The 13,166-nt window shown below is 41.2% G+C and overlaps 1 protein-coding gene across 8 annotated transcripts in view; it reads right to left on the reverse strand.

The window, feature by feature from the left end:
* The window catches only part of APP (amyloid beta precursor protein), a 228,305-nt gene that overhangs the window by 97,384 nt on the left and 117,755 nt on the right, over positions 1-13,166 (reverse strand). For all 8 annotated transcript variants that reach the window (XM_066208645.1, XM_066208622.1, XM_066208658.1 and 5 more), the window contains exons 4-5: positions 6,980-7,092; positions 5,350-5,543 (exon numbers count right to left, since the gene is read on the reverse strand). In XM_066208645.1, coding sequence (XP_066064742.1) covers positions 5,350-5,543; positions 6,980-7,092 — 307 coding nt within the window. The remainder of the gene's footprint in view (positions 1-5,349; positions 5,544-6,979; positions 7,093-13,166) is intronic.

Raw genomic sequence — 13,166 nt, forward strand, 5'->3', positions numbered from 1 at the left:
CAATTCTTCTGGGCCCTGTCACTCCTCTTCCCTACAGAAACACAGGGTGTCACCCGGAAGCTCTTCACCATAACAGGCACATATACAATGCTGCTTTCACGACTACAAAAATCGACCAGCTTTAAATGCCTTTCAGGATTCCCTGGATTATAACTGAAGCAAGCAGTTAGGAAAAAAAAATTTTCCAGATACTACTCACAAAAAAATCCCCAAAGCTCTTCATTGAGTCAAAAAGATACATCACTTCAAATACTTTTTTTTTCAGCATCTGCTAGATGAGCTGTCATCCTTAAGCTCAGTTTGGTACAGGGTTGCAAAATCAAAAAACATGACTATCCTACTATTAGCACAAATTTGGTTTAGTTTTATTCCACAGATGCCTAATTATCAGCACAAAATAGACTGTTCTTTTGGGTTATTTACTGCAGTAAAAAAGCTACTGTATTAACTATGCTAATGGAAAGTATGAACAAACCATAAAACTTTACTTGGCAGAAGTTTCTCATAAACTGTAAATCAAGCCATTATAAAATACACTACTTCCCACAATGTAACATTTACAACATTATCCCATCACTACATCAGCATTTTATACCTTTTTTCACCAAACAGATAAAATTAATTTTGCCTAATCTACTGAGGGAAAAACAATGAGAAATGAAATCTCCTATTTTGGACCTTGAAAATATAAATGGTCTAGAAAGACTTGGATAAAGTTAAAGGCACCATCTCCTGCTCCTGAACGATAGGACTTTAGGAAAAGCTTTCCATACAACTCTCAATAGTGAGACTTACAATGCTTCAGTTTTCCTGCAGTGAAAGAAGAAAAATGGCAGCAAACTGCTTTCCTAGTGGGAAGGAAAGCCTAGGAGGTCTGACATACATTGAGAGAAAGATAAGGAGAGGCGGATTTGAGACAGATGTAGAAGGATGTTGGGAGTTAGGTTTCTATCCTTTTGTTCCTTCTTATTTAGAGAATTTTCTCCCATAAGTTACTAGGAAACACTAACAACTGGGTACTTAAGAAAAACAAAAGAAGTGGCCAAGCTCAGGGGAGGAAGGCATTTGGTTGCACTTCTCTTACCTGGGAGTTTGAGAATTGGACAAGCAAAAGACGAGATTGGGACAACTGCTAGCTCTCTTTCTGTCTCGGCTTTGGAGGATGACGGAACTGCTGCTTGGGGAAGGGAATTCATTGCTGCTGCTGAAGCCCAGCCTGGAGCTGTTTCTTCTGGTGTGAGGTGAGCCTCTGCTTGTGACAGCAGCGACTGAACTGAGACCTTAACATCTATCTCACTAAAAGAGGGAACTATCACCATCTGCTCAGGTACCCGGGACCTTGAGCTTGCCTCTCCCTGCTCTGCTGGGAGCTCGGCTGCTGCTGCCCTGCCCTTCGGCACTGCTCTGAATTTTTCGCTGCATTGTAGCCCCACACCCCCTGGCTGCCAAGACATCCTGCTGGCCCAGCTTGCTGTTATAAGAGTCCTGCTGAGGCACCGGGATCGACTGTCCCAGGGTTTTGTGAAGCAAAGTGTCTCTTCTACCCCTTCCTGTCTCGACTGAGCCGCCATTACCGTGTGATCCCTGAATTCACACGACAGCGCCCCCTTCAGCCACGAGAGAATCATCGCAACTGCCCTGGCGCCCAGAGCCACCAGCGCCCCTGTCGGCTGTGACCGTAACTACACTGAAGGGGAAAACGCCTGCGGCCGAGAAGGCTGTTACTGGGTTTGTGGTTCTGTTTGTTGTTAATGCTGCAGTTGTAGTTGTTTACTTGCCTGTTTGTTTTGCCCATTTGCCTGTGCCTTATTTGTTGTTATACATACTAATAAAAAACTGTTATTCCTATTCTCATATTTTTGCCTGAGAGCCCACTTAATTTCAAAAATTAAAATAATTCAGGGAAAAGGGTTTACATTTTCCATTCCAAGGGAGGCTCCTGCCTCCCTTAGGAGACACCTGTCTTTCAAACCAAGACAACAGAGAAAACCTGGAAGTTTCCAGCTTCACCATCACTCCTAAAGATGTTCAATTCTGGACATCAAGAACACCAAATCTTCTAGCTAGCTCCCACACACAGGCAGGGGAGCCACCAGGCTGTCCTGAGTCGCAAGGGCAGCCAGTGCTTGCAGGTCACTTGACTGAACTGCAGCAAAGCAGAAGAGAGGTCTGCAGTTATACTGAAAGTCAGCATCTATATCTGACTGTCCCTCAGGCAGACTTCAAGGTAAATTTTAAATAAAGGTGTGGATAGCAACAAGGAACTCCACTGCTTAAAAATGCTCGTGACTTCTTTGTCAGAGTTACAGACTACCTGTGTACGTACGAGCATGGCAAGACAATCTCAAAAGCACATGTGGATCCTGCCTTTTGGCCTCATGAATAAAACAGGTATATTTATCACCAAAATACACCCTCCCACCTTCCTCCAATGCCAACAAGCCACAACACAAGGCATTCACATCCTTTTACATCCAGACCCAGGTGGTGGTCAGATATCGGGTAGGAAGGACACCCAGCTACAAGGCACCCCAGCCCAAGCTGCCACATGCCCTCTAACAGTGTGGCTAAAACATACAGCTGAGGTTTTCTTCCCTCTGTGGAGAAGAAAACACCTTTGACAAAGCAAAAAAAAAAAAACAACCAACCAAAACAACCAAAAACAGTGCCTTAGAGACAACTCACAACAGTCTGAAAAAGGGCATTTATTAACTGAATGGCTGCAATATACTTTCCTCTACACATTCAGAACCATAAACGCAAATATCTTAAAATTTAGATCTCATAGCTTGAGATATAAAGTTCTCTCAAAATAGATCACCCACATTTGCTGGATTCTGCTCTGTCATAGTTTTGAGAAACAGAAATATAATCATCTGCTTTTCAGGTCACCTCCACCTCAAACATGTCACCTTCATTTTGACTTGGGTACCCATGTAAGGTGACAAATGTAGACTTGAGTAAGCACTTCAAACAGAGGGGCTTTAATACCAGAGAATATTGGCAATTTAGCATTAGCAAAGTCTTCCCCTACCTTAAATTTCCTCTCCCCCTCACAATCAGTTTAGGACTAATGCATATATGTATTAATAGCAACACAAACATATGCTCAGATAGTAATAAACTACACACAAACAAAATTTGAATTACCACATACTGCCATGTAAGATTTTTTTTTAATGTATACATATATATAACTAAAGTTCAAGAGTATTTCTGGCTCCAATACACACAGCTTAAATGTACTTGGCTTAAGAGGCAGCAAGAAATATAAGTGAGTCAGTCTAAAAGAACTACCAATTCCTTGGCTCTTCATCTGCAGATGAAGGACAAGTGCCCCACAGAATGATCTTTCATTTTCTTTTTGAAAGCACTTCTGTGGGAAGAGAGGTTAAAAAATAAATCCGTATTTGCTTGGAATTTCAGAAATGTACTGAAATGCAATTACAGCTCCCATTCCTAGAGCATACAAAATTTATGAAGTTATTCTTGAACTCATCTCTTCAGATATTAAACTGCCTTATGAGGAAGAAAATGGACTACAATAGTAAATTAATATATTCAGTGACAAACACAAGAAAGACAGAAATAAAGTGTATATCTGTCTTACAAACAGAAGTACTCTATACACCTGTGAGGTACCCCTCTTTTATTTAAAATAATTTTGGCATTTTTGATCTTATGTGTATAAGACATGAACTTTATATATAGATGTATATATAATAAATATGTTACCTATATAGGGTATGTAATAGATATATAAGATAGATGGATAGATATATCTTGCATGTATATATACTTATATAATGAAAAAACAAACATTTCAATTAGAACACAGTCTGCACTCATTTCTTAGAATGGGAGAACTTTACACACCAAATCAAAACCTAATTTAATATACAGAAATGACACAGCAACAGTCCAAAGGCAGCTTTACAAATCCTACTGAAAGGATTATGAAAAGTGAAACTGACAGATGTTAGAAGTACAAATCAGAAGAAAGTCCAAAGATACTGATATGAAATATGCAAAGTTCTTCGATGTAGCCTTTTGCGTCAAGCAGTCTGACCATTCACACCTGTTTATGACAGAAAACTGGAAATTACCATGGGGAAGTATTTATTTTAAACTTATTCCATTAATTATTCCATTAATCACAAAGAATTCTACCTTGCAACACTTACTAATGCCTTGTCAGGAGAGGTTTAGTTGCCCACCATGATATAGGTTCTCATTATTCGAGGTCTTAATGCCACCTCATTGCATCAAATTACAGCATTTAAGTCTCTGTCCTTCATTTCTACACTGTTCTTCGAATTATTTCCACCTAGATTATTAACAAGTCCAAACATAACACAATTCAGACTTATTAACTTTCTGCATTATTCACATAATTTATTTTCTCAGTACTCCTTGAAGCCACTCGCAATCATACCCAAGTTTTAGATTCTGTGCATTATTTATACAAAAAAGAAGTAGAAACATTGCATTAGCACAGTATAAAGTGATGAAAGCCTGGGGAGCAAACAGAATTTGAACACTGATCTTAGTTTATGAAGAGAGCCATCTTTGCAAGTTGTTGGCATCCAGTTGCAAGGACATGACATGGTACTCTGCTTTTCCAACTGCTGTCTGACATGCTCAGGAGAGTGGTATGAAAAGGCTTTAACAGCATCAGACCACTCAGTTACCACTGAGTGTTACAACACAGTTATGACCCATATTTGGCTCAAAATTAGCCTACATGCGCAGGGGATGGGAGGGGTAAGGACAGGGATGGTATCTTCTCACCCATCACTGCCTTGCAAAGGAAACCTCCATGTTCCTTTCTCAACAGCAGCACGTTAACAAATCTGTCAAAGCCTAGATAATAAAACACATTTTCTTTCAGATTATGTTTAGAAATTAATTGTCAGCAGAAAAATATTCTTACAGCAATAACAGCACATAGGTAATGCCTATTATGAATGAAGGCATTTCAAAACCTCCACTGGTTATGTTGGCTGATATCTGCTGCAGTACCCCACACTGCACATGAAGCATCTTAGGAGTACACCATTTGTCATTTATTTGTCAAAAAATATGAATTTAAACATTTTTGTTGTAAGTATGGCAATAATTCTCACTGAAGAAATTATAAAGGCATTAAAAAGTGTGCCTTAAAAGGGTTTATTTTAACAATAAACTTTTCTGTAGAAAGCTGAAAATAAAAGGAGTAGAACACTGATGCTTTCAACCACTGTAAATGCAAGTTCACGCATAAGGTGCAAAGACTCTTCTAAACCAAGGTCTTTTTCACAGATTTTTGGCATCTTAATAACAAGTTGAGGTGTACTGTAGTTACTGTACCTTCCATCAGCATAGTCTGCATCTGCACCTCCCCACCAGACATCTGAATCATCATCTTCAGTATCAGCTGAATCAAGATTGTCGCTTTCCTCTGCTAATGGGCAGCAGACAAACTCCACACCACGAAACTTGTCTATTCCACAGGGCAGCAGCATGCCATAGTCGTGCAGATTCATGCTCTTCTCACTACAGGACTGCAGAAAAGAGAAAAAAAAAAGAAGCAGCAACAATATTGGAATGGAGGAAGACTAAAAAATGTCACAAACCTTGAGAAAATATGAAGGGGCTGCATATGGCCTTGGGAAGTTAAAGCTGGCAAACTGCATGATCTCTTATACTTGAAACACGATTTAGAAAGGTCACACTTGCATTCACTACTTGATTGTAAGCAGCTCCCTACCTCTGTCCACTGTAAGCAACAAGCTCTTCTATCAGTCTTTCCCAGAACAAAAGGCTTGTCTCTCCCTATATACCTTATAACTCCGTATCTTCCTGTCTAAAATTCTCACAGGCTCTGCCTCCTAAACGGAAAACGTGATGACAGAATAGTTACTTGATGTATTAACCCCAATCCTGATGCATTACTTCTATTGAAGACTTCACTGCAAGGTAAATCAACATTTGAAATACCTCTTACACTGGAAACACACCGTGTCTGATCTGATGCCTACAGTACCACCTAGCCTTGTTCAGGAAACAGTCAGTTGGGCATAATAATACCTTTAACATAAAGTGATGTATGACAGGTGAAAAAATGAAAATAGTTCAGCAGCACACAGTGATGATGTTCTTTTAGGCTATTGCTATTTCAAGTTTGCAAGTAGTCAAAATGAACTAGAACTTCCCTCTGTTAAGGTTGGTGCCTTAGACATTTCATTTAAGTACAATTCAAGCAAGAACTGAAATTTTGAAAAGCTGCTGATCACATTTCAAATTTCATCTCCAGAAGGTGGAATAACATACAAGCTAAGAGGTTCTAAAAAAAACAGCAATCAGAAATCCTGGAAACTCATCTCAGTTTTTGCTCCTAAAATCTCTCTAACAAAAGGAAAAAAGTTCAAAACACATTAGCAATTGTAACACCAAGTATATTTCTATTTTCAGTAAAGCACTGTTAAATTGTAAAAACTCTGTGCCTGCAAAATGCCTTTGGCTAGTCCTAATTTGATCAGCTCTGCTACCCTTTTCTGCTGAATTTGACATAGTGCACTCCCTGAGGCCTGTTTGATCTCTGTGGGCATCTGGCATACCAATATTCATGATAAATAGTGGATAATATCCACCCAGGATGATTCAAGGCAAATCCTAGGCATTTAGTTCCAATGCTAACACAGGAAAATGGAGGAAGCAGAAAACACCGTGAGTTTCTGAGCAAATGTGAAGAAAAAACAGTGCTATGAAAGAGGGTCAACGTTCAAAGGTCAGTGGTAAGTATTCAGTCATGGACTCTCTATTGTGCCCTGGCTCCCATTTCTTACCTTATAAAAAAACCCCAAAATGTCATTCACTCAAACATTTGAAAGCACTGTTTTTCACTTTCCATGTCACTGCTATATTTAAAGTCATCCTCAGAAGAGCAACACAGCTTTAAAGAAGGAAGACAGGAAATTTTAAAGACAAATGAATATACCTCTTTAGCAACAGTATGCCAATGCAGGTGAGTTTCACACACATCCATTCTTTCCTGGTGAAGGAACTTGCACTTGTCTGGCACCAGAAGGGCATCGCTCACAAACTCGCCCACTGGAAGAGAAAAAAAAAAGAAATGAACCCCCAAGAAATATTACTTTTGCTTCAACAATCTCTAGCTACTCCTAGCACCTTTTGTGAATGAGTGGCAGGTTTGCAGAGAATGGAACAGTTTCTAGATGGTGCTTCAAATATGACCTTCTTCCAATTTGCCATTGGAAAGGAGCTCCAGCCTTTGATCTTAGATGTATTTGTAAATGAAAACTTCAGCATAATAAAACTTGCAGGACCCATTGCAGATATGTATGGTGCAACATGAAGTCAGGAGTAGGCAGATCTAGTTCCAGGAAGGGGACTATGGGGGCAGAGAGGGACAACTACCTTCTGCATTGTAATAGCAGTAGGGAGAGGGTATGATGTGTTCTGAATTACTTCAGTGTTCTACATAAAAGAAATGACATCAACACCTTGTTTCAAAGCATTAGAGAATATTTCCATTGATACGGTGCTAACAGCAAAACAGTCAACTTAGTTATTTTTGTTGCTGCAGCCTCTTCATTGCATCCTCATTTCATCAGCCAGGTGAATTTGGGTTAGTCCAGAAGGCTGATAAGCAAGTAGAGCTCATCAGTCAGGAAACAAGATGATTCATGATCACCAGAATATCTGATCAGATTGAAGTGGGTGAAGAGCCTTTTTTCTTAAGGACATAACTGACCAAAGAGATTGTTCCATCTTCAACAGCAGAACAAAAATTTATATGCTTATGAAATAAACATTACTCACAGCATCAGTACTCAGACACTCAGGTGGTAAGTAACATGATTTATTAGACTAAAATCACTGTAATTCTGTACAATTCTGGCATTGCAATTAAATAAACTCAAACCCTTTCAAAGATATTTTCTAAAGGGAAAATTAAAGAGTACTTTGGAGAAGTGTACATACTGAGCAGATAGTGGATTGCGAAAGCACATGACTCAGGTGCCATAAATCAGCTCCCTAAAGCCCACTTGTCTGTAGTCAACAAAAAACTACAGTTGGTGTTACATGAAAGAATCAAGACAGTCCAATTGCATCTAGGATGTAATAACAAGTTAATTGTTCAAAATGAGATGCCTACTGTAGTCATGGGGAACCAAGAGACATGGACTCTCTTATGCATCTGAAGGAGATTCCTTTATTGTAGCAATCACCCCCCTTACATAGTTTTAGTTTCCACCAGACAGAAGCAGAACTTAACAGAAGAAAAGCACCCACTGGCTGCTCAGCTGCAGTCAGCTGTCCATGTGTCCTACTGCCCAATCATCTTCCTGCACATGTGCTGTCCACACGTTTCTCCTCATAACTGCCTCTCATCCCTCAACTGACCTCTAACTGTCTAGCCTGCAGCTGTGCCTTTCCCCCAGGGCCTTCTGGTGAAATAAGCCTTAACAACAAATAACACTCCATATCCCACATCTCCCCGCATTTTCTTTTATTTATTGAGCAACAAAAACCTACTAAGAAAAACCTGAACTACTACTAAAACGTTAATAACAGTGACAATAATGATAACCATAACAACTTTCCAAAGACTGTAACGTACACCTAGATGAAAACACTTAATAACTGGTAATTGCACACATCTCCTTCCTATGAATGGAGACAGTGACTAAACAGATAGAACCTCGAGAAACAACTTCAAATTGTCTAAAACCTTTACCATCACCCAGAGTCTGCAATTGCTGGGGAGTCCCATTTCAAAATGAAGACTTGAAGAGCCTTTCCCAGGTAAGACTACCAAGTTTACCTTGAAAGAGGGTCCAGCTTTTTTAAGATCAGACCAGCAAGTCAACGTGACTTGATTACACTTTTACGGCAAAAACACCTGGGCCTGACGGTATAACCCCGTCAGCCAGGGCTAGGGCTTGGCCAGACCCTCAAGCCTTACCTGAAAAGGTTTCCCTAAAATACCTACAAAATTGCCTAAAAACTTTATTAATATCAGTTTGGAACACAACTTCAGAAGACCTCCCCCCAAGCTGATTATGGAGTATCTGAGGCTGGTTGGACCACTCTTGCAGGTACCCATCTTGGACTGGAATCTGTGCAAACACAAGTGTATTCTTGCCCCCGGGTTATCAACACAAAGGGGCCTTCCCATTTTCCACTTTCAAGATTTCTAACAAGTACCTTAGCGTTTTCTAAATGAGCCTATGATTCCAAAATCCTGTTGGATGGGGGTTTGGTCATTCTGAATGAGATATTAAAAATTAAGAGCATGTATGGCTTTCTCCATTCTTTTGTGGGAGGTGTATATTGCATTCCTGCACTCCCCATTTTTTGTTTAACAACACGGACTTGAGCAACAATGGCTTGACGTGTACGGCAATGCAGAATACCTGTGGCATGGTGTACCCCCCTATAAATGGAAAAAGTCCCCAGGGATTAATTCTGAGGGCAGGCAAGGGTGCTACCTGTTGACAGTTGGCAAAGGCTTGCACAATTTGCTGTTCTTGCTCATGTGTAAACTGAAATTGTTTTTGAACAGCTGCTGCACTCTGGTGAAAAAACCTATGTGACAGATGTGCCTGAGAAAAAAAATCTGCCACAACAACAGCCCCAGCTAACTGGTCTGCACAGGCATTACCTTCAAAGGTGGGGCCAGGAAGACTAGTATGGGAACGTACATGTAGGATATAATACCTTTTTGTACACAACTGCACTGCAAAACATAAATGCAGTAATAAAGAAAAGAGCAACAGGCTAGTTACTTCTTTGATATAAGCTGCTTCTATTCTTGCCACAATACCTGCAACATAAGCAGAGTCAATAACAATGCTAAACTCAACCTGAAATTTTTCGAAAGCCTTAACCACAGCTGCTAACTCTACTAATTCAGAATAACCATGAACTATTTTTTGATAAAATTAAGATAAAAATTGACAAGGATACCATAGAGTTGTTCAGTTGTAATACCCAATAAAGGGTGTACTAAGGGCTTTGCAAATAATTGAGGGTGGACACTTGAGATATCAATTGCAGCTGCAAAGGCCGAACAGTTTGATAGGGCGCAGCAGCATTAATAGAAGATGCAAATCAGGGGGTATCGTGTTCACAAAGTGGTACAGTAAAAAACCAATCTTTTAAATCAATCACTATCAGGGTCCAAGACTGTGACAATATTGCAGGAGAAAGTAGTCCTGGCTGTAGGGTTCCCATAGGTCATGCAGCAATCACCATATTCCACTTTTTCTGAATAATAAAAACAGGAGAGTTTCATGGGCTGGTTTTGGGAATGGTATGGCCAGCTTGCAGCTGTTCTTGTTCAACCTGATGAAAATGCTGCAGCTTTTCCTGAAATAGGGGCCACTAGTCCAACCACACAGGATGATCTGTTCACCAGGTGAGGACCCAGACATGCTGCTCAGCAGTGGTCTTTATGATGAATTTGTTCCCAACACGAGACCTCATTGGCTAAGGCAGTCTTGTCGCCACAAAGTTACAGGGTACATAAGGCTTCACAGTGGCAGTGCAACCTTCAGGGCCTTCTACTGTGACAAAATTGACACAGCTTTGGAATAGAGAGGCCTCTAACTCCAGCTAGACCTTTAGCAGCTTGAGTCAGGGGCCACCGACTCAGCCACACTGAGAAAGCTGTAACAGTACATTCAGCATACCAGCAATTTGTAGCTTCTTGTTTCGATGCCGAAGAGCACATCTGAGAGTGGGTCTATGATTGGAAAGTGACTGTGCCCAGGAGATCTGCAACTCCTTAGTGAAATCAAAGGCACTGTTACTTCTAACTTGTGAAAAACTACCAGGGGGGTCGAAGTCACAGGGGAACCCCGATAATGAAGGGAAGCTGGCAAAGCAAATGCAGATACAACCAATATGATCAGTGCTACGTTTCTCCTTTATTGCATGAAAGATGGCAGATTTTATACACTCTGTATAGTTTACAATTACCAATACATTCTCATTGGCACACGGCACAGGGAAGAATGCAAACACTTATTGTTTAATAAACTGTTTAAGATAGCTACTATGTCCACACCACTCACTATACTTGTTAACTACTATATAAACCCTTTGACCCTTGCTAACACCTTAAGTTATAATTCTAACTGCGTCACACTCCTGGCACTGATTTTCCACCTGCGCCACTAACTCCTACAGGCCTCAGGATGAGGTCCAGTCGGCCCAGTCTGGGTGATTCAATTACAGTCCATATCTGGTACAGGGGGTTAACGTGGAAATAAACAAGTTGAGCAATTTGGCACCTATAGGTCACAAAACATGCCCCAAGGACTGCCGTAAATTGTCCATAGCTTGAACAGTGCAGAGCTCTGCACACCAACATCCAGACAGAGAACTGCATACTCATCAACATAAGCCATGCTATTTGCCTGAAGTCACGCAGCGCCAAGATACACAAGTTCACCACAGTTTCCAAGAGGCTAGTACTGAATGGGCCGCTGATGCTATTGTCTATGGCGGAGCAGCACAGCTCTTTTCTGACACCATAAGGCAAGCTTTCCCATCTAGGTAGCTGGTTGGGGTGGTAAAGAACTGGGAAAGCGCACAATAAATCTGCATCTCCTTCCGTGGGAACCTGTTTTCTCACCGCTGTTGAACAACTGGGTGGGGAAATATCAGGCTCCCTTCCTGGTGCAAATGGATTGGGGTACCAGGGGCCACTCTCCGGCTTTCCTCTCACAGCCCTGAGAAGCTCACAGTCAAAGTCTTGCATCTCATGCAGCAGCAGCACGGAAGGAACAGGAGCAGGTGGGGTGGGAGCAGGCACCAAAGGAGCAGGCACTGAAGGAGCAGGCATCGCTTTGGTGGTGTCATGAGCATCCTTCTTTTTCCAGTCTCTGGGTGTTGCATGCACGATGGGTGGTGAGGCCCACACAGTCTGCCTCAAACACAAAAGCTCCACCAGCGCTCTGCTGCCTTGCCTAATGTGGTCCCACAAAGTGTCCCCTAAAGTGTCCCATGTCTGAGGGTCAAAAACATTGCTACTATCAAAAGTTGGATCACAGTCTTTTGCCCAGCTGTTTAAATCTGCAGACTCAACTTTCCTACTACGTTTCTGCAAAACCTGTTTCAATGTCCTCATGATACTCTTTTGTTCCTGGGAAACATCACTCCCCATGGTTCTTGGCTGCTACCCTCGGTCCTGTGGCAAGGCTAATTGTCGCCATGAGCTTCCTTTCAGCTACCGAGTTCCTTTTAGCTCCTGGACTTCTTTTGACCTCCCAGGCTTCATTTCAGCCCCCTGTAAAGTTCAGCCGAGTCATCCTCACCAGAGCAACTGTTAGTTGCCTTTCAGTCTCTGTTTAGGAGCCATTTGTAGCAATGGGGAACCAAGAGACATGGACTCTCTTATGCATCTGAAGGAGATTCCTTTATAGAAATCACTCCCCTTACATAGTTTTAGTTTCCGCTGGACAGAAGCAGAACTTAACAGAAGAAGAGCACCCACTGGCTGCTCAGCTGCGGTCAGCTGTCCATATGTCCTATCGCTCAATCATCTTCCTGTACATGTGCTCTCCACGTGTTTCTCCTCATAACTGCCTCTCACCACCCAACTGACCTCTAAACGTCTAGCCTGCAGCCACGCCTGGCCCCCAGGGCCTTCTGGTGAAGTAAGCCTTAACAACTTTAACAAATATAACCACATATCCCACAGATTACAAGTTTACTGCTGAGTAGAGAGTCATCTCAGGGATCTGATGAAGTAGCCCTTAAGGCTTACAATTAAAAACTAGTTTTAAAAATAATCAACATTCAAGGTATAGGAAAAAAGCAGAATTCAACAAACACATACCTTTGCTATATACCACACCAAGATGTATATTTCGCACTAAATTCACTGCTGCATTTCACTGCTTTTGATCTGAAGCCCTTTAAGTCAATTAGTCAATGAGAAACTAGTAACTAGTTTCCATAACTCAGTTAACCAGCTGAGAAAAACCTGTTATTTTTATCTTTCCCTAGCCCACCCTAATGTCTGCAAATTAACAGAAGCATTTTCTACAGGCATCCGAAATTACCTTGCAAAAATAATGAGTATATACACTTTCTGGTAACCCTAAACACAAAATTTGCATTTTCATTTAACAGAATCTCAGGTCTCAGTG

The sequence above is a fragment of the Chamaea fasciata genome, unplaced genomic scaffold (genome assembly GCF_029207755.1).
Source record: "Chamaea fasciata isolate MVZ Bird 193981 ecotype frontalis unplaced genomic scaffold, bChaFas1.0.hap1 SCAF_2, whole genome shotgun sequence".
Taxonomy (NCBI): domain Eukaryota; kingdom Metazoa; phylum Chordata; class Aves; order Passeriformes; family Sylviidae; genus Chamaea; species Chamaea fasciata.